The 26123-nt window shown below is 38.7% G+C and overlaps 1 protein-coding gene across 1 annotated transcript in view; it reads right to left on the bottom strand.

The window, feature by feature from the left end:
* Window positions 1-26123, bottom strand: part of STXBP5 (syntaxin binding protein 5) — a 164775-nt gene that overhangs the window by 124417 nt on the left and 14235 nt on the right. The window contains exons 3-4 of the mRNA XM_052645571.1: window positions 17426-17507; window positions 12066-12166 (exon numbers count right to left, since the gene is read on the bottom strand). Coding sequence (XP_052501531.1) covers window positions 12066-12166; window positions 17426-17507 — 183 coding nt within the window. The remainder of the gene's footprint in view (window positions 1-12065; window positions 12167-17425; window positions 17508-26123) is intronic.

Here is a 26123-nt window from a genome sequence, read left to right as displayed (position 1 = left end):
TTTTCCAAATGTACTGCAGATCACCTTATTAAGTCCAACGAGCAATGCTGCTAAAATTCTGATTCAAACAGTACTGAATTTTATAGACATGGAGATGAGTGACATTTTAAAACTTGAGTAATCCTTAGTGTGAAGCTTTCCATTTGTTAAAACTTTTCTTTTATTCCTGGAATGAAGTTTTTACTTTTGCTAATGGTATTTCTATAAACACTGTAACCTTTGTTCCATGATCTGTGCTTTTCTTCCCTTTTTCCTTCCATTTACTTTCAAACTTTGTGTAATTATGTTTTAGGTATATCTTGTATAAACAGTTTTAACAGCTATATTTTGTTGTTTTTAAATCCAGTCTCAAAACCCCCAAATTTCAGTAGTTGATTTTAGTAGTTGATTTAGTTGAATACTTAATGATTCTGATTACTGATTTAGTTGAACCAATTTTTTTCTTAAACATCTGTTTTTCTAACATTTTATCTCTTTTCCTGACCCCTATTTATTTTCTTCATTTCCTTCTCTAATGGTTTTAATGCTATATATTTTCTATTTTAGCAGTAACTCCACATCTAAGCCATTTAACTTCATAGCTTTCCAACAAAGTCTAAAAGGTTGAGTATTTGTAGGGGTTTAGTGTCAGATAAGCATTAAACTTTTTTAGTTCTTTCCAAGCTGACAGTATTACAATACAGCTCACTAAGGTATTTCTAATTCTACTGGTTAGGCTGAAAGGGCTAACTCCTAACACAGATATTTTAACTCCACAAAATTTTCTTCACTTATGCCTCCGATCACTACTTCTCTTCCCATTTTTCTGTTTTCTCCTGTCTTCTAAAGCATAAAACTCCAAAACTTAGTGTTGGGAAATCTATTAATGTCACAGATTAAATCCACAGGGAGAAGGGAGGTGAAAAATCATATGGTAATCTAAAAATATGTTATAAAGGCATTAAAATAAAATGCAACTTCCATAAAAGTGTTAGTTGCTCAGCTGTGTCCAACTCTTTGTGATCCCATGGACTGTGGCCCACCAGGTTCCTCTGTCCAAAGGATTTTCCAGGCAAGAATACTGAAGTGGGTTGCCATTCCCCTCTCCAGGGGATCTTCCTGACCCATGGATTAAACCCACGTCTCCTGCATTGAAGGTGGATTTTTTAACTTCCATAATTGACAACCAATTCTTAAGGGGAAAAACTCTTATCTTAAATCAAGATCCTATATTATGCAAACAATAAAACTCTAGAAGCAGTACTATTATAATTATTAAAAAGAAAAAGCTACTTGCTATCAACAATATCATTGAACACTGTCCTGAAAATTCTTGCTAATACAATAAGTCAGAAAAAATGAAAAATAAAACCATCTTCATTTTTAAAATCACTGCCAGATTATTACAGATTGAAGTGTGCTTTAACTCCCAGGCATGCTGGTTTAGGAAAAAGAAATATAATGCTCAAAGCTCTATTCTCCCATTTCACTCTTTTTACAAAAAAAGGAAAAAATGTAAAAGCTTTGCTATGGACCTATGGACCAAATAGCACTTGAAGGTTAATCAAACAACCTAGCAAGTTTTGGATTAGTGGGAGGAATAAAGATTATATCTAATTAGCCTGGAGTTGGAACCTATCTCCCACACAGTAACAGAGTATGGAGGGTCATGCCTTCAAGAGAAAAGAGATTCCTCTGTTTCTGCAAAGGCAATGAAGTAAGAATCAAACTTTTTTTGAGTATTTACTGAATATTAGGCATTGAGACTGCTGCTGAGAAAAAAATAAGGAAAATACATACAGTTTATTTTCTAATTGAGAAGACAATTAAGAAACCAAGGCCACAGGAGTAAGTCTGGAGTTCCCTGGTGGCTCACTGTGAAGAATCAGCCTGCCCATGCAGGAGACGTGGGTTCAGTCCCTGGGTCGGGAATACCCCTGGAGAAGGAAAGAGCAAAATACTCCCGTACTCTTGCCTGAAGAATCCCCATGGACAGAGGAGACTGGTGGGCTACTGTCCATGGAGTCACAAAGAGCTGAACATGACTGAATGACTAGACAACAACAACGGTTTGTGCTGTTTTAGGGAAAGAGCACCCACCTTGCTGCTAAGGCACTTCAGTCGTGTCCGACTCTGTGTGACCCCAGAGACGGCAGCCCACCAGGCTCCCCCATCCCTGGGGTTCTCCAGGCAAGAACACTGGAGTGGGTTGCCATTTCCTTTTCTATACTATGTGGCAATACAAAATCCAGACTTGGGAACTTACAGAAAAATCTGTAAAGGAAATGACAAGATTTTAAAGATAAAAAGGCATTGGTGGGCCATGGAAAGAGAATCGTAGGTGATTTTTGAGCAGGGAGGTCAGCTCATACAAATAAGCATAAGAGAGGATAATTCATTAAAAAGCTGAAAAAACAGGGTGGCTGGATTATAATGCATAAAGCGAGGGACAAATGTAGTGAAATGAAACTACAGTGAGTAAAAAGAAGGGTTGCAGATCTTGCAAGACCTTTTAGGGCATGCTGAGTAGAAGTTTCAGCTTCATTTTGAAGGCAGTGGAAAGTATCGTGGACACGGTTTTTTACCTATCTACCATCCACTCTTCAGTACATTCCTTTCTAACACTAGTCAGAGGTTCATCAGTGTGCCCATATCTTCCTCAAGTTACCCACATACTCTGGGAGACACTTAAACCAAACTGAATTCCAGAGATAGGCCAAATCAATGTGGGTAATTCCACTCACTTATTGCCATTTTAAGTCAGATAATCCAAGCCAATCAGATAAATTTCCTGTATGAAGGGCAACTGATTTGGGATCTCAACTACATTTGCAAAATTCCTTCATGGCAGAATACTTAGATTAGAACTGAATAATTAGGAGAAGGTGTGTGTTTACCAAAGAGTGAAAATCTTGGGGGCCATCTTAGAATTTTGCCTCTAATCATCTGTCCTTCAACCTTCAAAGATTCATCCCCTCAAAATGCAATACATTCACCTATCTCAATATCCCCAAAGTCTCAACCAATTACTGCATTAATTCAACTTCAAAATCTCATCCAAACATCAACTCAAAAATTCAAATCTCATCATCTAAATTTGTAGCAGATGAGGGTCCTGAGTGTAACTATTCAGTCTTGATCTTGGGCACAATTCCACATCTGAAACTAAAGAGACCGATTATCTGCTCCCAGCACCTCAGGGATTCATGGTTGAACAGGCATAGCGTAGCAATTGTAGGAATTCCTGTGCAAGATAGGGGGAAGAGGAAGGTGAAAATGAGTCCATAACATTTCTGAAGTCCAACTGGCCAAATGTTGGATTTTTCTTAATAAGGCTTCAAGGCCTGGGAGTAAGCCTCCGTGTACCCCAGTTCTGCCCTCTTAATCATCCTTTCTCATGAAAGGGCTTCGCTGGTGGCTCAGAGGTTAAAGCCTCTGCCCACATTGTGGGAGACCTGGGTTTGATCCCTGGGTTGGAAGATCCCCTGAAGAAGTGAACGGCAACCCACTCCAGTATTCTTGCTTGGAGAATCCCATGGACAGAGGAGCCTGGTGGACTACAGTCCACGGGGTTGCAAAGAGTTGGACACAACTGAGCGACTTCACTTTCACAGCCAAGTACTTTTGCTGTAGCCTCCTTTCATTCTATACTCTCTTTAAGTCCAAGCTGGCAATAGCTCTTTTAGACAATTTTCTCAAGAAAGTTGTGGACCTGAATACCTTTCACTGGGTTTTTTGCGTTACAAAAAGTCATACCCACAAATCTTCTGGAGGCAATACCTTCTCTATCTAGGCTCCTGCTGAGAGGGCCGAAGAATGATACTCAAACTTCCTACAGGCTGTCTAGTTTGGTTGAGAAGGTCTATAAGGCATACTTTCAGTCTCTTAAAAGAACTCTTTATGTAATTAAGTGCTGTGACCTTTTGTTCTACTGAAGATTTTTAACGAAAAGTTGTTCAGCCACATCCTCAGGTTTTTCCCTATGCCACACTTTCAGAAGCAGTCTTATGCCAAATAGATCAAGGTTAAGAATTTCCCAAATCAAGTCCTAGTTCATTTAAAAATGCTTTCTCTCAATTTATTCCTCTCCTCTTGAATTTTACTATAAAGCAGCAAGAAAAAGTCAGATCACACCTCTAAGCCTTTCCTTGGAAATATCTTCAGCTAAATATACAAGTTAACATTTAAACATGGTACAAAGAGACACTTCTGTTAAGCTTTCTGCTGCTATAGCACGAGGAACTTCTTCCTTCAGTTTCCAAAGTCATGTTCCTCTCTTCTTTCTGAGCTCTCTCTGGCAGCAGTCTGAGTCCAGAGTCCTACGAACAGCCAGTCAAAGCAGTTTAGGCTTTTCTATCATGTTTCCCCCAATTCTTCCAACTCTACCTACTGCTTGACTCCAAAGTGATTTCTACATTTTTAGGTATCCGTTACAGGGATCCTCTCCTTCTACATCTTTTTTGTACCTGCGCGCAAGCATGCTCAGTCTTGTCTGACTTTTTTGCGACCCCATGGACTGCAGTCCACCAGGCATCTCTGTCCATGGCATTTCCCAGGCAAGAATACTAGAGAGGGTCACTATTTCCTTCTCCAGGGGATCTTCCTGACCCAAGGATTGAATCTGAGTCTCTTGTGTCTTCTGCATTGGCCAAATGGATTCTTTACCACTGTCACCTGAGTACATTATAAACCCCTGGTGCAAGTATATCGGTCTCTTTGGCTGCCTCAATTTCCTTGTCAGAATTCCTTAGTTATAAATTTACTCTAGGAAGTTATCCAACACTTCCTGACTTTTATAGTCTCAAGGTCACCAGTCCACAACTGTTTTTTCTCTGAACACTGAGAATGTCTGTTCCCTTTTTAAATTTTGCCTCATTGTGTGGTTCTCTACACTGAGAATTCCCAAGGTGACTCATCACTTCCATATGAGCAAGCAATTTTCTCTGTGGACGCGTTTGTCCAGAGCGGTAGATCTCTGCCTGCCTCCCTAACAGGTCTGGCTTTCATTCCATTCCTTTGTTCTAGTTCTGAATTTCCTCTCACCAAATTGCTTTCAAATCTAATGTATGTATACTTTTCATTAAGCTGCTTTCAAAGAAAAATCTTTTGCTGATATTTTGCAATTACCACAAAAACTGTAATTCCAGGTATAGAATCTGTCCCAATATTATGATATTTTTCTCATTAAATATGTGCAATGAATTAATTTAAAGTATTTGGAAGACCTCTAGAAACTTTGAGGGCTGATACCCAGCCAAATTTTCTTTTATAGCTATGCTTTGTTCTTGTGCAAACTAAGCAAATTTTAAGCCTCATAAATATGCAAAAATAGTATTTAGGTAATACTATAATAAGAACATAATGAGACAAATTAGTTTTTGTCCCTACATTATTTTATTGATGCTACTAAGAAAATCCGACACTATGGCAGCAGTCAGTTCCTAAAGTATTACAGGCATCAACTCTCTCTACTGCTATGTTGGTATCTGAATTGGTTACTTTATTATTGGTTACTTTTTTTTTTTTCTTTAGAGGACTTTAGTCACTGATGCTCCACTGATAATTGCTAAGATGAAATTTTGATTATTAATTGACTATCAATCCATATATTTTCCTAACCATTAGTTTAGAATGCATGCTTATTTTATTCTCTAAAAATATATATCTATCATCAAATGGAAAAGCTTTAAATAAGAGAGTAAACTGTAAATCAGAGTGTTAGAATAAAAGAAAACGTACCTTTAAGACAAATATTTTAGTTTCAATATAAAGACTTGGCTATTGAGGTGTCTAATATATTTATGGAGAAAAATTCTAGCCTTTGAGATTTCATTAACAGAATAACAGATCCTACATAAGAAAGCATAGGTATATAAATTTATTCTTTAATCTTGAAATGTTTCATATACTGTTACTTCAAAACCATTATGAAAAAATTTAATGTAGTTAAGAATATTGGTCATGCTCATATATACACTATTATGTGTGAAATAGACAGTGGGAACCTGCTCTATAGCAAGGGGAACTCAACTTCGTGCTCTGTGATGACCTAGAGGAGTGATAAATGGGAGGGAGGTTTCAGAAGGAGGGATATATGTAGACATACAGGCTATTTACTTTGTTGTACAGCAGAAACTAACACAACATTATAAATCAATTATACTCCAATAAAAACTTTTTAAAAAAAGAATCCTGGCCATGATAGTTCAAGGTGATGAAAAATGATTAGCAGATAGTTGTAGTTAATTATAAAACCACAACTTTCTCCCAGTTAAACTTTCTTTAAAGGAAAAAAAGAAACACAGAAGCTAAACTGAACATATTCTGATAAGGCAACTGCCAGATAGAATTTTACTTGTCAAATTCAAAGTTTCTACCAAAACCAAAAACCAAAGCAGCGTAATGTCTAAATTCATATAGTTAAACCAAAATTTGAGACTTCAATTTCTTCATTTTTTTCTTAATCATAGAAGTGAAATCTTATCAAAATATCCACATTATATGGTTGCTTAACACAACTGAACTGTGCATCTAAAAATGGTTAAGATGGTAAATTTTATGTTATGTATATTGTAGCACAGTCTCTGGGGTTGCAAAGGAGCCAGACGCAACTTAGTGGCCAAACATATTATAGCATAATTTCAAAAAGTTAAAACCAGAAAATATCCATTATGAAAAATTACAATTAAATCATTGTAATTCCTATGTAAATTTCTACTAAATTAAGAAATTTTAACTATTTATTAAAATAAGACTATATTACAATAAAAACTTTGATGCATTTAACAATTGTTCAGAATGTAATAAAATAGATTTATAAAATTTTCATACTTTTGCTGCCTTTCCTAGTTTCAGAATAAAAATACATAGCATAAAGATGAAATAGCACTCATCTCACATGCTAGTAAAGTAATGCTCAAAATTCTCCAAGCCAGGCTTCAGCAATACGTGAACCGTGAACTCCCTGATGTTCAAGCTGGTTTTAGAAAAGGCAGAGGAACCAGAGATCAAATTGCCAACATCTGCTGGATCATGGAAAAAGCAAGAGAGTTCCAGAAAAATATCTATTTCTGCTTTATTGACTATGCCAAAGCCTTTGACTGTGTGGATCACAAGAAACTGTGGAAAATTCTGAAAGAGATGGGAACACCAGACCACCTGACCTGCCTCTTGAGAAATCTGTATGCAGGTCAGGAAGCAACAGTTAGAACTGGACATGGAACAACAGACTGGTTCCAAATAGGAAAAGGAGTTTGTCAAGGCTGTATATTGTCACCCTGCTTATTTAACTTCTATGCAGAGTATATCATGAGAAACGCTGGACTGGAAGAAACACAAGCTGGAATCAAGATTGCCAGGAGAAATATCAATAACCTCAGATATGCAGATGACACCACCCTTATGGCACAAAGTGAAGAGGAACTCAAAAGCCTCTTGATGAAAGTGAAAGAGGAGAGTGAAAAAGTTGGCTTAAAGCTCAACATTCAGAAAACAAAGATCATGGCATCCGGTCCCATCACTCCATGGGAAATAGATGGGGAAACAGTGGAAACAGTGGCAGACTTTATTTTGGGGGGCTCCAAAATCATTGCAGATGGTGATTGCAGCCATGAAATTAAAAGACGCTTACTCCTTGCAAGAAAAGTTATGACCAACCTAGATAGCATATTCAAAAGCAGAGACGTTACTTTGCCGACTAAGGTCCGTCTAGTCAAGGCTATGGTTTTTCCAGTGGTCATGTATGGATGTGAGAGTTGGACTGTGAAGAAAGCTGAGTGCCGAAGAATTGATGCTTCTGAACTGTGGTGTTGGAGAAGACTCTTTAGAGTCCCTTGGACTGCAAGGAGATCCAACCAGTCCATTCTGAAGGAGATCAACCCTGGGATTTCTTTGGAAGGAATGATGCTGAATCTGAAACTCCAGTACTTTGGCCACCTCATGCGAAGAGTTGACTTATTAGAAAAGACTCTGATGCTGGGAAGCATTGGGGGCAGTAGGAGAAAGGGACGACCGAGGATGAGACGGCTGGATGGCATCACGGACTCGATGGACATGAGTCTGAGTGAACTCCGGGAGTTGGTGATGGTGCTGCGATTCATGGGGTCGCAAAGAGTTGGACACGACTGAGCGACTGAACTGAACTGAACAGAGTAACTTAACTATTAAGCTAGCCCACATCCATCGTGGAATGAGGGGAAAATTAACTAGGTTACTGTTTATTGTACTTCAATGTCAATAATAAAAATCAGCAGCATACTAGTTAAAAGTATTCATAAATATTCCAGCTTTTTTTCTTCTAGTTGAGATGAGTAAAACTAAGGATGGTCATGTGCCTTGCTCTGGCCCAAGAAATGAGAATGGAAGAGATATATATCACGTCCAGGCAGAAGTTTTAAGAGCCAAGCGTTTTTCTCCATATTCTTTTTTTCTTTACTACACTGACTGGTAATGCTCTAAAGACTGGCTGTTCCTCAGCCAAGATTCTGGAATAAAAATGATAATGATAATAAAGAGTGTTCCAGCAAATCCATAAAGAACATATAGCATAAATAAAAATAAATTGTTGTTCCTTTAACTCTAAGATTTTTCAGAGTATTTTATAATGCCAGACTATTCTGACTGATACGGATATAAAAACGGAAGGCAAAGCAGTTGTATAAAGATAAAAACGGATACCTGCAAATGAGGGAAATGGAAGGATGGGCAGGAAATGATAGGATTCCATCCCTCCTCCTGCCTGGGGCAGCTGCTCCTACAGAAGGCTTCCAGATTACAGGGCATGATGAAAAGTCAAAAGTCGTAAATGAGAGAGTTCAGGATGAGGGGCAGAATAAGTCTTACCACCATGGGCAGGTTCCTAGAGCTGTAGTAGGCATAGTAGTATGCCTTCCCCTCCCCACCTGAGACCAAATGCTGCATAATAGTAAACTCCCAAAGGGCACCTCGCCCCTTCCTACCTTTTGAGGAAATCTGAACTTTAGTCTCAAGAGAACACAACAAAGTTCTACCATGAGGCATCGGGCCCATTCCTCAGCACTGAGGTACAACAGCTGCTATAGAGGTTTGTGGCCATCCTAGAGGATTTCATCCAAAGAGAATACTCAAGAACCAAGTTACCCATGCTACAGTGGCTTGCTTTTTGTTGTCCTAATAAAGGCCCTGGGTCGGGAAGATCCCCTGGAGAAGGGCATGGTGACCCACTCCAGTATTCTTGCCTGGAGAATCCCCATGGACAGAGAAGCCTGGCCAGCTACAGTCCACGGGATCGCAGAGTCAGACACGACTGAGTGATTAAGCACAGCACAATAGAGGCTGAGGGGAAGCTGAACTCTGATCAGAACCAACAAGTCTCTACTGGTGAGGTGGGTAGAGTATACTACAGAACTGAAAATGGGGAACTCCACCAGTTGATTTGATTTGTAACTTTTAGGATCACTTCATACAACTGTATCGGCTGCACCCTGCACAACGGCACCCCACTAAGGAGGAGAATGGTGGACTCTGAAGTCGTATCCACCAAAAAGAGCTACTTTTTCATATTTCACACAAAGGTGCCATCCATTTGCCAATATATGTGCCTATAGGCACCTTACTGACTAGCTTATAGCTCCTTATCCACATTTATTAGAATTTTTTGGAAACCAACCTTAGGGGTACTACAGAGGAGACTTTACTACATACCAGACAATCATGGGACTCTGACCACTGTGGGACTCCTTGAGGCCTGATCCTTCTTGTATGAAGATTACCATGATAACCTGCAGTGTATGTTTGTGAACTTGGATGACATATTGCCACGTTCCTGTGTCCCAGCGAGCAATATGGGCATGCCACCGGTAAATGAATTATCAGAGGTATTCTTCTACTAGAATTCTACATCCTGGAAGAATCCCTTCAGTGGGTGGTGGATTAAGAGAACTTGCACAGCACCCCACAGTGATCAAATGATATCACTTTGATGTGCTAGAGTGCAGGCTTTTGTGAACTATGACACTAGTGATGTTTTGGACCAGATAATTCTCTGTTATGGGGGACTGTCTTGTGCATTTTAATATGTTTGACAGTAACTGTGGTTTTATCCACTAGATAACAGTAGCACTGCTCACCCAACCCAATTCAAGTGCACAAAAAATGTCTCCAGACAGTGTCAAATGCCCTCTGGAGGGTAAAAATGCACCAGGTTGACAACAATTCTGATATACCTACACTTCCATTGCCAGTAGGTGCTTTGAGACCAACACCAAGAAGATGAGTACTAAGATGCCCACAACTACTTTCACCAGCCCAATGGCATTTGAGGCTGATGGAGAGCCTCTTCTGAGATCCCACTGGCAAACAGACTAAGACACTCTGCCCAGCAAGTTGATAGGCTGGCTCTACTCCCATTGGGTGGAGAAGAACTGAACCTTGACTTTTTCCTTGCTCCTCCTCCCTTATCTCACTGCTCCCTCCTTCCATAAACTCCTCTACCATATTTGCCCTCTTCTAGTAGTAGAACCATGATTCCAACCCATTTAGGGATTTATCTTCCCAGACGAGATGTAACCCAATAGCTAACTATGCTACTGACCACCTGCCAGCTCTGGTCTGGCATACAGTGCAGACATGCTCTGGTGTTGGCTAGAAAAGTCTATGCTATATTCCCAGCAGCCTCTTTAGCTTGTCTACTTTGGAAGGCCACTGTGGGCAGAAGCCCAAATTCACAAACAGACTGATCAGTTTATATAATCTGAATGGATTGATATTTATCAAGGCAGGGACATGGCCTGATTCTTGGACATGGATTGGGGAGTCTAATGCCTATCTTCTTACAGACATGGCCTGACACTAACTCCACTACATTCAGATGCTAGCTAGATTCAGATTTCTTAACCTTAACACACATGCACATATATATATACACACAGATATACACATATATACACACACACATATACGGGCTTCCCTGGTAGCTCAAGTGGTAAAGAATTCGCCTGCAATGTAGGAGACCCCGGTTCGATTCTTGGGTCGGGAAGATCCCCTGGAGAAGGGACAGGCTACCCACTCCCATATTCCTGGGCTCAGATGGTAAAGAATCCTCCTGCAATGTGGGAGACCTGGGTTCGATCCCTGGGTTGGGAAGGTCCCTGGAGTAGGGCATGGCACCCCACTCTAGTATTCTTGCCTGGAGAATCCCCATGGACAGAGGAGCCTGGTGGGCTACAGACCATGGGTCACGAAGAGTATGACACAACTGGGCGACTAAGCACAGCATAGCAAATACACATATACACACCAAAAAAATACACCTCATAACAATGGGGAGGGGAGACTGCATTCCTTATGCACAGTTCATGCCAAAGGAAGTTCCACATGAATCAAAGTTTAAGCACAAAAATGCAGCTTTCAGAGCATTTAAAAAAATATGGGAGAGTGTTTAACAAAATTGAAGTAAAAAAGCCCTTTCTAATCACCCACAAAATTCACAAGTCATGTGAGATTTTTATAACTAAGTCATTTCACCTCTACAAATTTATATTATAGATATACTTGCCTAAGTGGACACAGAAATATGTAACATCACAGAGCATAATGAACCACAAACTGAACATGACAGAAATGTTCATTCATATTAAACCCAGTCTTAGATATATCAAACTTCCAGTTAATTCATGAAGACAGTCTGAATAAATTATGGCAATTCCATACAGTGAAGTATTATGCAGTTATAAAAATGACTAAAGATTTAAATATAGCAACATGAAAAAAATCGATCAGCTTTATTAAATGAACACAAGTTACACAGAGAATATGTAATGCCTTATCTTTATGCAAATAAAAAAGCTATATACAGAGACTTTTGCTTATGTATTTATATAGTTCTAGAGGGACACAAAAGAAATTTCTGTGGGTACCTCTGTAGAGGAAGATGGGTATGAAAAGGAAGGAAACTTGCTTTTTACTGTATAGCAGCTTAAGTTTTTGAATTATTTTTTAGATTGCATACAAAATCCATCACATGCACCAAAAATTAAAGAATAATATTCAAAAACAATTTCAAGAAGTGAAAAATAGCATATACATAAAATAAGTGAGGAAATTCTTACCTTTCCCTGCAAAATTTAAGTGAATGTAGTATGGCAGGTCTCTTTTGACGTAAATTCCATAAATGTAAGGTGTCATCAGCCAAGGCACTCACAAGAGCTCCCTTAAAAATAAAGTGCAATATATTTTATATAGAATATATTTACAAACATTAATGCTACTAAAAGAGCTGCCAAAAAATCTTCTTCTCAAATTTCAAAGCTTTTTGCCAATATTAGCTTTAGTTCTGTGAAACATTTGCCTCACCCAAATTCTAAGCAGCAGACGTAGAAGAGTGTATTATGTGTATATGGATGTATAAAAATTACATTTAAACTTCAACAATCAATTAAAGTACAATTTAATATCTTATAAACTAAAAGTATACTAGGATCTTTACTGACAAAGGTCCATCTAGTCAAAGCCATGATTTTCCCAGTGGTCATGTATGGATGTGAGAGGTGGACTATAAAGAAAACTGAGCCCCAAACAATCAATACTTTTTTTTTTTTTTTTAAATTTTAAAATCTTTAATTCTTACATGTGTTCCCAAACATGAACCCCCCTCCCACCTCCCTCCCCATAACATCTCTGTGGGTCATCCCCATGCACCAGCCCCAAGCATGCTGTATCCTGCGTCGGACATAGACTAGCGATTCAATTCTTACATGATAGTATACATGATAGAATGCCATTCTCCCATATCATCCCACCCTCTCCCTCTCCCTCTGAGTCCAAAAGTCCGCTCTACACAGCTGCGTCTTTTTTTCCTGTCTTGCATACAGGGTCGTCATTGCCATCTTTCTAAATTCCATATATATGTGTTAGTATACTGTATTGGTGTTTTTCTTTCTGGCTTACTTCACTCTGTATAATCGGCTCCAGTTTCATCCATCTCATCAGAACTGATTCAAATGAATTCTTTTTAACGGCTGAGTAATACTCCATTGTGTATATGTACCACAGCTTTCTTATCCATTCATCTGCCGATGGACATCTAGGTGGTTTCCATGTCCTGGCTATTATAAACAGTGCTGCGATGAACATTGGGGTACATGTGTCTCTTTCAATTCTGGTTTCCTCGGTGTGTATGCCCAGCAGTGGGATTGCTGGGTCATAAGGGAGTTCTATTTGCAATTTTTTAAGGAATCTCCACACTGTTCTCCATAGTGGCTGTACTAGTTTGCATTCCCACCAACAGTGTAGGAGGGTTCCCTTTTCTCCACACCCTCTCCAGCATTTATTGCTTGCAGATTTTTGGATCGCAGCCATTCTGACTGGTGTGAAGTGGTACCTCATTGTGGTTTTGATTTGCATTTCTCTGATAATGAGTGATGTTGAGCATCTTTCCATGTGTTTGTTAGCCATCTGTATGTCTTCTTTGGAGAAATGTCTATTTAGTTCTTTGGCCCATTTTTTGATTGGGTCGTTTATTTTTCTGGAATTGAGCTGCACTGTGGTGTAGGAGAAGACCCTTGAGAGTCCCTTGGACTGCAAGGAGATCAAACCAGTCAATCCTAAAGGAAATCAGTCCTGAATACTCATTGGGATGGACTGATGCTGAAGCTCCAATACTTTGGCCACTTGATGCAAACGGCTGACTGATTAGAAAAGACCGTGATGCTGGGAAAGACTGAAGGCAGGAAGTGAAGGGGATGACAGAGGATGAGATGGCTGGATGGCATCACTGACTCGACAGACATGAACTGGAGCAAGTTCTGGAAGTTGGTGATGGACAGGGAAGCCTGGTGTGCTAAAGTCCATGGGGTAACAAAGAATCAGACATGATTGAGCAACTGAACTGAACCGATACTAGGATCTAGTTGGATATAGCTATCAACAACTAGTTATGTAAAATTAGAAGTCAGACCATTTTAAGTTATTTTGTCCTTATCGTACATACTCCCTTGACTAAAATATATGGTATGAGGTAACTTTGATTTGGCTTAAGACAAATGAATGTACTGTTAGATTTTTGAAGAATCTGACTAATTTAGAAAGTTAGTGTTTAATAGTTTTGGCTATTCTATCAGGTCTGAAAAAGAAAACCTTTGGCACTGTGTGAGAATCATGCAGGGGACTCAGTCTCACCTCCAACCTGACCAATCAGAATTTTTAGAGCAAGAACTATTGCAGATTTATTTTTTTAATCGCCAGCAGTGATTTGATGTGTAAACTGGATTAAAAATCTATAGACTAAGGCTGATTTACTAAGACATATGAATGTTTTTCCTCAAAAGAGGAAGAAGATACTCTTCATCTCATAGAGAATAAGATAATAGATGCAGCATGAAGAACTTATTTTAATTTCAAAAAAGATTTGCAATTCCAATCCTTCAGGTTATGATGAGAAATCTTAAAATATCTCTTTTAAAATAGGAAGAGTTTATCATTTATCCAAGAGAACTAAAACAGCTCTGAAGATGATTTACATTCAATGATCTCACCAAGTCCTTTCTACCTTTGAAATTCGATGAGGGCTACTCTACTGGGTAAACTACGCCTATTGCCCCAATATAACTAATTGGAAAGCAGAAGTCCACATACTCTCCTTTTCACCAGAAGGCATCTTCATCACTCTGAAGCAGAAAACTCAAAGGATTCAGAGTATCCAAGATTTGTACTCTTCCTTCTTACTCCCACCATAGTTTCAGACCGGGTTATCTTCTTTCTCAAGATGTCTGTCCCATGTCAGTATCTCAAGGAAGAAGAGAAAATGTAGAGCCAAAACACAGCTGACTGTCTATGGTGGCTCATGTACCTACATAATGGTTTTCCAAAACTGAAAGCAAACAGCTACTCTCAATTTTCACATTTCCATAGCCACTCCCCTTTAAACAGTCATATTTCCTAAGCTTGTTTTAAAACTGTCATTTTGAAGTACTTAAAAGTGTAACATTTAAACATGTAAAATATCAAAGAACTTTATGATAAATTCTACAGAAAACAATTCTGCATTATGAATAATGACTGCTGCTGCTGCTAAGTCACTTCAGTCATGTCTGACTCTGTGCGACCCCATAGATGGCAGCCCACCAGGCTCCTCTGTCCCTGGGATTTTCCAGGCAAGAACACTGGAGTGGGTTGCCATTTCCTTCTCCAATGCATGAAAGTGAAAAGTGAAAGTGATGTCGGTCAGTCGTGTCTGACTCTTAGCGACCCCATAGACTGTAGCCAATCAGTCTCCTCTGCCCATGGGATTTCCCAGGCAAGAGTACTGGAGTGGGGTGCCATCGCCTTCCTAGTTAAGATCAATTCAGATATATAATCAACTAATAAGATTATAAGATTTGTAATCGACTAGTTAAGACTTCTAAAATTTAGGTGAGTTGTGTTTAGTTGCTCACTCGTGCCTGACTGTTTGCGACCCCACAGACTGTAGCCCATCAGGCTCCTCTGTCCACAGGAATTTCCCCGGCAAGAATACTGGAGTGGGTTTCCATGTCCTCCTCCAGGGGATCTTTCTAATCCAGGGATCAAGCCCAGGTCTCCCACATTGCAGGCAGATTCTTTACCAGCTGAGTCACAAAGGAAGCCCAAGAATACAGGAGCGGGTAGCCTGTCCCTTCTCCAGGGGATCTTCCTGATTCAGGAATTGAACCAGGGTCTCCTGCATTGCAGGTGGATTCTTTACCTGAGCTACCAGGGTAGACCAAATTTAGGTGCATAGTTAATCAATTTGTAATGTTATTTACATTGCTCATATTGCTTTAAAAAAAAGTGATCTTAACAGAAATATAAAGACGGAGAATAGGTTAGCGGTTGCCAAGTATTAGGGACTGAGAGCAGTAAGGGCTGCAAGTATAAAGAGGTAGCCTGAGGGCATTCCTTTATGTGCTGGTACTGACCTGTACCTTGTTCCCGTTGGTCATTACATGAAACGTATGTATGCAATAAAATTGCACGAAACTATACACGCATACAGGGCTTCCCTGGTGGCTCAGAGGTTAAAGCATCTGCCTGCAGTGCGGGAGACCTGGGTTCGATCCCTGGGTTGGGAAGATCCCCTGGAGGAGGAAATGGCAACCCACTCCAGTATTCTTGCCTGGAGAATGCCATGGACGGAGGAGCCTGGTGGGCTACAGTCCACAGGGTTGCAAAGAGTCAGACATGACTGAACGACTTCACTTCACTTCACTTCATACACGCATACACACAATAGAGTGTAGAAACTGGTGGTGAAATCAAAATAAGGCTTGTAGTCTAGTTAATGGTATTGATGTCATTTTCCTGGCTTAATATTTTACTATTGTTATGTAAAACATTACTATGAGGGAAAGGGGAGAGGGTACATAGGGTCTCTATCTTGAAGCCAGTGACCATTCTAATTATTTCATAATTTTTTTAAAAAAGGAAAAAAATCTCACATATGGATTCAACACCTTTCTACATAGTGATTTTTTATGTGTTTATCTTAACATTTTACAAGGCCTATTACTCAATCTTACACAGAATACTGAATTGAATACTGAAGTTTTTCCCTCTGACCTTGAAAAACCTACACAACTGTGTATCATTTGGATCACAGTTTTACTAAAATATATTACCCTTTTTAGTTTTACTAAAATCTTTGTATTACTCTCTTTAGCTCTGTATATTCCTACTGCCTCACTTAAATCCTCTGATACGAAGGAAAATACTTTCATTCTCTTATTTACATCTAAAAATTCATTCCATGGAACCCAAGGACCCAGGGGCAAAAGGAATGCCCAAAAACTACCCTCACATCCAAGTACAGCAGAATCTTTTCTAGAGTGATTTGCTTTTGTTCTATGACCAACTTTTCCTGCCTGTCCCTACATCTGAAAACATCTATTGTCAGAGCTGCTCAAACTTGTTTAAAACCTGCAAACACATTGTTTATTCTGTTAATAAAATGATGTATCTCTAATTCCCTCCCAACTTTACACTGTATTGGAAAGAAAGATATCGATTACTTCACCCAATAAGTGATACAGCAAGAACTCTGGACGATAACCAGTGTCTAATGGATTTTGCTTTCCTGGTTGTATTTCAAAACAACTCATTGGCAAGAAGTACATTTTGTTATTTATAATAAGATGAATCTTTGAAAAAAATTAATGCAGATTTTTATAAGTTACATAACTTTCAATATCTGTGGAATAAAATTTAAATGAAGCACATTGTACCAAAAAGATCTTACCTTATGTCATTCTATTTTCAACACTCTTTAGAGAAACATCTTACATTATTTATGTAACTGTCCACGATGATGCCTTAAAGTGAATTACTATTAGCACTGGCCTACAAGAAATTTGGTTTTGCTCAAATATTAAAATATAATTGCATGCAAGAATTCTGAAAGATGGGATATGGCCCTATTTCATAGGTAAGCAAAGAGAGATTAAAGCAACTCACTAACCTCATTTATCAGGAACTGAAGCTGAATTACCGCAGCTCCACTGTCATGTTGGCAGTAACATTCTACTCCCGGACGACCAAAGCTGTCATGAATTTCATTAAGGAGTTTATGGTATGTGTGGGCTTTTTATAGCAATTGATAAAGTTATATAACAGACAAATATTTCCTTGGCCTGATATTCAATACAAGCTATTTACTTAGGCTGAGATTTAGAATTAGATTATGCATCGATCTAATCAGCTACTTTCTGTTGATAGTCAGAAATCTCAGAGATTTCAGATCTAAAAGAAATAAGACAGCTATCTCTTCTAGAAAAAAAAGTTAAAAACAGCAATATATAGAACCAAGCTACATATATTTAATATGCTTTATCCTGGCCCTAGTCTTTTTCTTTCATTTAAAGTGAAAGAACAGGTAGTTGATCTATAGAGCACCCAATTTTTCCCAAGTCACTAAACAAATCTGAAAAGTAGACGTATGCCATTCTGGAATACTGCTTTTAGAAACAACTATCTTTTCACTAGTATTTTTATTCCTGTAGTGTCATTTTTAAATACCATAGGCTAAAAATATAACGAAGAACCACATAAATATGTTTGTAACTGTGGCAAGTTATATCACCAATGAATGCTATCAGTCTCTTACAATATACTAGAATACAGATTGAAATGTAAATATCTATTAATTCCATGTAACAACAGGAAACGGAGAGCATTTTCTGTATGTCGGGCATTATATTAAACTTAGTATACATATTAATTCATTCAATCCTCACAACCATGAAGAATATAAAACATCCCTCATATAAACATATAAGAGGGCTTCCCAGGTGACGCTAGTGGTAAAGAACCCTCCTGCCAATGCGAGAGACATGAGATGTGGGTTCGATCCCTGGACTGGAAGATCCCCTGGAGGAGGGCACGGCAACTTAATCTAGTATTCTTGCCTGGAGAATCCCACAGACAGAGGAGCCTGGCAGGTTAGAGACCATAGGGTCTCATACAGTCAGATACAACTGAAGTGATAGCATGCACACATACAAACAGATAAGGAAACTGAAGCACAGAGAAAATGACTTCTCTCAAGTCACAACTAGAAAGTATAGCTGAGATAATGCTACACTGATATTCCTTTTTTGTCAATTTATCTTACCTTCTAATTCTGAACTCCAAGGTATTCTTTTTAAAATGTTGCAATCTTTGTACCTTAGATACATTTAGTCTCAATTTGTCTACAGCTTACCTATCAAAGGCTTTCACTTCAGTTCAGTTCAGTCACTCAGTCGTGTCCAACTCTTTGCGACCCCATCAATCGCTGTACGCCAGCCCTCCCTGTCCATCACCAACTCCCGGACTTCACTCAGACTCACGTCCATCGAGTCAGTGATGCCATCCAGCCATCTCATCCTCTGTCGTCCCCTTCTCCTCCTGCCCCCAATCCCTCCCAGCATCAGAGTCTTTTCCAATGAGTCAACTCTTCACATGAGGTGGCCAAAGTACTGGAGTTTCAGCTTTAGCATCATTCCTTCCAAAGAAATCCCAGGGTTGATCTCCTTTAGAATGGACTGGTTGGATCTCCTTGCACTCCAAGGGACTCTCAAGAGTTCTCTCCAACACCACAGTTCAAAAGCATCAATTCTTCGGCACTCAGCCTTCTTCACAGTCCAACTCTCACATCCATACATGACTACTGGAAAAACCATAGCCTTGACTAGATGGACCTTAGTCAGCAAAGTAATGTCTCTGCTTTTCAATATGCTCTGTCTAGGTTGGTCATAACTTTTCTTCCAAGGAGTAAGCGTCTTTTAATTTCATGGCTGCAATCACCATCTGCAGTGATTTTGGAGCCCCAAAAAATAAAAGTCTGACACTGTTTCCCCATCTATTTCCCATGAAGTGATGGGACCAGACGCCATGATCTTCGTTTTCTGAATGTTGAGCTTTAAGCCAACTTTTTACTCTCCTTTTTCACTTTCATCAAGAGGCTTTTTAGTTCCTCTTCACTTTCTGCCATAAGGGTGGTGTCATCTGCCTATCTGAGGTTATTGATATTTCTCCCAGCAATCTTGATTCCAGCTTGTGTTTCTTCCAGTCCAGCGTTTCTCATGATGTACTCTGCATAGAAGTTAAATAAGCAGGGTGACAATATACAGCCTTGACGTACTCCTTTTCCTATTTGGAACCAGTCTGTTGTTCCATGTCCAGTTCTAACTGTTGCTTCCTGACCTGCATACAGATTTCTCAAGAGGCAGGTCAGGTGGTCTGGTATTCCCATCTCTCTCAAAATTTGCCACAGTTTCTTGTGATCCACACAGTCAAAGGCTTTGGCATAGTCAATAAAGCAGAAATAGATGTTTTTCTGGAACTTTCTTGCTTTTTCCATGATCCAGCGGATGTTGGCAATTTGATCTCTGGTTCCTCTGCCTTTTCTAAAACCAGCTTGAACATCAAAGGCTTTAATATCTACCTAGTCCTACCAGTCATCTTTGTTTCTGGAGTAAACCAACCAGTATACCTGACCCATGACATATGCCAGACACTTCCTGCACAGCTACACTCGTGGTTCTTGTCCAGACAAGTACCAACCAGCAAGACTCCTGAAGAGGAACCTCAAAAGATGAGGCTGTTTGACTGGGAGCAGAGTCTCTGAATACAGACATGATCTCTGAATGTAGACATGACCCTCAAGGTGAGTAGACGTGACCCTCAAGGTGAGTAGACATGACCCTCAAGGTGAGTAGACGTGACCCTCAAGGTGAGTAGACATTGAATCCTGTCTCAAATGACCATTAAGACATTGGGTCCACACCATAAGGTTCCTGAAATTTGGTCCTGTCCAAAGCCATTTTGCATAGATCAAGTATGCTCACAGATATTTTAGACAGGACCAAATTCAATAAGCTTTTGGCATGGACCAAACATCTTATGAATGTTTTAGATAGGTCCAGATGTCCTACAGGGAATTCTCTAAGAAAGCAATGGGTGGGGGGGAGGGGGAGAGAGAAATATTTACAGGAATAAGTAATATAATAAAACTAGCTATTAATGAAGAATAATCAGGAAGATATATGTAAGGACAAAGGACACATAAGCAGAAACAAAGATCTACTAGATCTAGGAGAATCTTTTATACTACCGTACCAAATTTAAATTCAAAATAAGCATTCATTCAGTTGCCTAAACGGTTTTATACACACACACACACACACACACACACACACAAACACATATATGTCATTGGTAGTGGAGGGAGTAAAGAAGTAAATGCATCATTAGTATCATCATAGCAGCTAACATTTGTTGAAAACAATGTGTCAAGCACTATACATGTATCACCTCACAAAAAGCACTCTCTATTATAAGCAACATTTTTACAAATGAGGAAACTTATATGCAAGGTTAAATAAGTTACCCAAAGCCATAGAGCTAGTTAGTAAGGAAGCTGGGGTTTGAACTCATGCAGTCTATTAATAACTCCAGGACATACACAGAGACACAAACACGAACACACCATCATCAAACCTCACTTCCCAGAAAGAAAGGACCAGTTTTCACATCTAAACATCACCTGACTTATTTCAAGTCATTGAAAAACTGAGAATATAGAGGAAACACTTATAGTTGAGACTAGGAAAGTCAGACTAATCTGAAACAATAAAACCAGACCAAATGTAACTTTTACTAGCAAGTAAATACCATAAAACCAATAAAGGTTTGAAAGCCTTCCTTACAGCCTACCTAGGCTTTTAACAGTTTCAGGTAATACGAATATGGTGATCTTCTCTCTTCACTCCCAGAACCTGCAATAGTGTTTGGCACATAGCAGACATTTAATAAATATCTATGAATGAATGACTTTATAAAATCTAAGAAACCTGCTTACGTCCTGTCATATCTGCTTAGGTAAAATTAAGCTCATTTTTCAGAAAGTCAACCAAAAGTACAGGATACTAGAAACACGTTCAAAGTTCTTATTTCTATCAGGAGACAAGACTAGATTGTCTTTAGGGGCAATTATAGCTCAAAATTCAAGGAAATCTATATTTCCAGCCTATTCATTTGACCTTCCAGTCATTTGTTAGGTCGGTATTACAATCATAGCAATAGCTCCTCTTATTGCTGCTTCTTTCTTCTGGGATTTTTCCACTGTACTGTCAGCAAAATAGAATAAAAAACAGTAAAAGAAGCAGGCAATGGGACCTCAGCCAATCACACGTTCTGAAAGAATAATTCCTCAGCAAACTTCACTACCGTCATTGCCACTATGCGCTATACACATGCTTGGACAACCTCTACTTTTATGAAGAGTGTGGTAATGATCAGTGCTACATAAAGTACTTAGTAAACATTAAGATCTTTTAATTATATATCTTCTTAAAGAATCTGTTCATCAATTCCTGTCAACAAAGAAAAGGTCAAAGAAAGTATCAGTATTGTTCCAACAGCAACAGAAGTGACATATTCAATTTTGCAACCAGAAACAGAAGACTCAAGTATTAATACAGTAGAAAGCAACTGGAGGACTTTGATATCCTGTGCAGTATCTGAAAATACATTTATATGCTGCAAAGTTTAAAACAAGGATGTAGATAACCATATTTTTCATGAACTCATAAATTAGTAACTAATAAATTATCCCATGTTTAATTATGTAACATTCTGTGAATGTAACTTTCAGCAGATATTCTGCCAACAAACCCAGAAAGACTTTTAAGAGTAAACTGTTCTTCCCTGATGCCATTAAAAACAGTAAGCCCAAGCGCAGCATTTGAATCCATCAAAAAGCCGGAAGATTTCCACTAACTTCTGTTACCACTTCTTTTAGTACATCCCTAGACTTTCAGCAAACAGGGTAATTCCTACTTCTTCAAGGATTCCAGTAAGACTTCAAGGTGTCTACTCTGAACCAGCGTACTATTCTGTGAAGAAAAGGTCGGTGGATGATTTTTTACTTTTAATGGCCTAAGTCTTAAACTGTAATGTGATTATTTCTCAGTAACAAAGATAAATTCCAAATACTGCCATAGTGTGGTCAAAGAATATTGACAAAAGGATTCTGAAAATGAAAAGAGAATGAGCTTTAGCTTACCATTTACTCTGTGTGAACATAAATCACGTTGCATGTGAAAGCTTTCCATTCTGTTACTCTGTACTGTTATGAGGAATAAATGGGGCAACAAATAAAAGGGCAAACAATACATACAATCTGTTCTCAAAGAAAGTTCTAAAAGGTAGCAGATAACTAGAAAAAAAAAAAGGGAAATATGCAAACTGAACCGTGATAATTAAGACAACCTATGTGGGCTGCAGCGTTCTCACCTGTGAACCGTGCCCCTGCCTGCCTCATCTGATCGGTTTAAGGATCACCTGCATATCTAAGACTAGACTTTCCAACCTCCTAATCAGACTCCATGGTCTTTCACTACTGTTTCTCATGTCCAGTGATACACTGCTAGGAAGATGAGTAAGGCACACCCAGAATTCCAGTTCCTTTTCACCTTCAAAAATACTTTGTACCTCAGTTTCACAGCAATGTCTCCAAAGGCAATGACAACAAAGTGTCAGCTTGTTTCCTCTCAAGATTTTATGACTGCTTTAAAATGACATCCTCTCTACATACACTGTATTGAATGTGTTTCTTATCTACCATTTGCCTCACAAAGAGTACTATTACCCTGTCTACCAAACATTTAACCAGTCTTTAATTCTGGCTCTACATCATAAGCAGCCATGAACAATTACAACAAAAAAGAAATTACAAATGTCAAACTCCATGCCAGACTCACTAAATCAGAATTTTCTATCTAGAGTGGAAATCTAAGCACATGTTTGGGCATTGTTTTATTTCATTTTTTCCCTCCAGTTCCACAAATCATTCTAATGTGTAGCCATGGCTGAGAAAAACTGGAAAACCTTGTGGCAAAAGCATAATTAAGCATTATCTTCTATGAAATTTATATAGATACACACACACATAGACACAAGGCATTTATTTATATATGAATAATTACTCTGGCCATCTGATGCGAAGAGCTGACTCACTGGAAAAGACCCTCATGCTGGGAAATATTTAAGGCAAAAGGAGAAGGGCATGGCAGAGAATGAGATGGTTAGCATCACCAATTCAATAGACATGAATCTGAGCAAATCCCAGGAAACAGTGCAGGACAGAGGAGCCTGACCTGCTGCAGTCCACAGGGTCACAAAGAGTGAGACACAACTTAGTGATTAAAGAACAACAAATTAAACCATTTCATTTGAACAAAAAAAATCTGAAAAATTATGAATCCCCTTAATCTCATTGTAGGTCTTACTTTTTAAACTTCTAAAAATTTGCTACTTTCATTTGAACTAGTTCTAATCAACTTGATAGGTTTAAGATAGGGAAGAATATTTCATTTTGTATTTTATGACCTTTGAATATATTTACAATACTAAAATTTTTGTCAAATAGCAATTATTTTTATAGTACAGTACCTCTAACTTTATAGTTTCATTGACTTGACAAACATCAATTTAAACACCTTTTTAAAAATTAAAGATCATGTATTTTTCACCTATAAAAATTAATACAGACTTCTGATTTCTGGTCCAGCACATAAGACACTTGCAAGTTGTCATTTCATCCTAACAACAAATAAAAAGCTGAACAAATGAAAGATCAACAACTTATTTTAGATTTTAAAGAATTCACAGGCAAATGACCGCTCCCAAAACTGCAGAGACAGGCCAGCACAGAGAAGGACAACACACCAAAACGAACCGATCAGCAGACACATTGGCAGGAATCAGTGCTGGGGCACGGAAACCTCGATTACACTTGAGGATGAACTGCTAGAGGCTTAACGTAGCCAAGTTTGAGAGAAACCCCAGGTGGACCCAGTCAAGGGGAGAGGGGATTTCCCACACTTCTGTGAGTTTCACCTCCAAGAGCTCTACTATGTTCTATCTGAGAAAAATGCCCTCTTGGAAAGGGAAAGGCAACCATTTTAAAATATACTGGAGTGTTCTGTTCATAACAAGGTCTACCCTTGGGAGCAACAAACAGAGCCTAAACTGCTGGGGGTTTATCAGAGCCTAACTGGCTTGAAGGAAGGGAAATCAACTTCAACCCTCTCCAGCCACCCTAACTCCTTTGGCAGAAATGGCAGGAGCAGGGAATTGAGAACAGTTGAGACGTTCACAGTCCAGAAGCACAGGCTCACAAAAAGACTACGATCTACACACAGGCCTACAGAACACTTCCCCTCCCCTTACCACCAAAAATTAATCTAGACACAGACCTTACATCCTTCATAAAAATGAACTCAAAATGGATGGCAGACCTAAGTGCAAAATGTCAAACTATCAAATTCTTATAACATAGGAGAAAACCTAGATGACTTTGCGTACATCCAAGGCACCATTCATGAAAGAAAAAAAAATGATCAACAGGACTTAATTTAAAACTTCTGCTCTGTGAAACACAGTATCAGAGAATAACAAGACAAACCACAGACTTGAAGAAAAAATTTGCAAAAGACGACTGATAAAGGACCATTATCCAAAATATATAAAGAACTCCTAAAAGTCAACAATAAGCAAACAAACAACCCAATTAAAAATGAGCCAAAGACCTTAAGAGACACTTCACCAAAGAAGATATACAGACGGCGTATAAGCATATGAAAAGATGCCACACACAGGTCACTGGAGGAATGCAAATTAGTACAAGGAGATATCACTACAAATGTATTGGAAGAGCCAAAATTCAGAACTGACAACACCGAATGATGATGATGACATGCGACCAAATAGCTCTTGTTCACTGCTGGGTGGGAATACAAAATGGTACAGCCACTGTGGAAGACAGTTTGGCAGTTTCTTATAAAACTAAACATACTCATACAATCTAGTAGTCTTATTCCTTGGTATTTACCCAAAGGAGGTGAAAATTTATATCCACACATAAAACCATGCATGGATGTGTATACCTATTTTTTCAAAACTTGGAAGCAACTAAAGATGTCCTTCAGTAGGTGAATGGATAAATAAACCGCAGTACATTCGGCCAATGGAATAATATTTAACAAAAAAAAGAAATGAGTTATCAACTATTAAGAGATAAGGAAAACTCAAATGCATATTACTGAATGAAAGGTGATCTAAAAAGGCTGCTGACTATGACACCAACTATATAACATTCTGAAAAAAAAGGCAAAATTATGGAAACAGTAAGAAGATCACTGGTTACCAAGAGGTAGGGGAAGGGGAGAGATGAATAGGTAAAGTGCAGAAAATGTTTAGGGCAGTGAAACTATTCTGTATGATACTATAAAGGTAGATACGTGTCAATATCCAGTTGTCAAAACCTACTGTATGTGTAAGACCAAGAAGGAACCCTTACGTAACTATGGACTTTGAGTGACGATGTGTCAGTATAGGTTCATCAACTGTAACAAATGTATTGCTCTGGGGGGGATGCTGACAATGGGGGAGTCTGTGCCAAATGGAAATAGAGATATATAGGAAATCTCTGTACTGTCTGTTCAATTGTGCTGTGAAGCCAAAACTGCTCTGAAGAGTAAAGTCTACCAAAAAAATTAATACGTTAAGAAGTGAAACTAGCCACACTCTCATAAAGGTGGACGTAATTTTTACTTCTTACTCACAATGCTAACATTCTGCTAGTCTGCTACCTAAGCAAAACTATATTGTGC

This window comes from Budorcas taxicolor, chromosome 9 (genome assembly GCF_023091745.1).
Source record: "Budorcas taxicolor isolate Tak-1 chromosome 9, Takin1.1, whole genome shotgun sequence".
In the NCBI taxonomy this organism is placed as follows: Eukaryota; Metazoa; Chordata; class Mammalia; order Artiodactyla; family Bovidae; genus Budorcas; species Budorcas taxicolor.
This window is presented reverse-complemented; position numbering and strand designations above follow the sequence as displayed.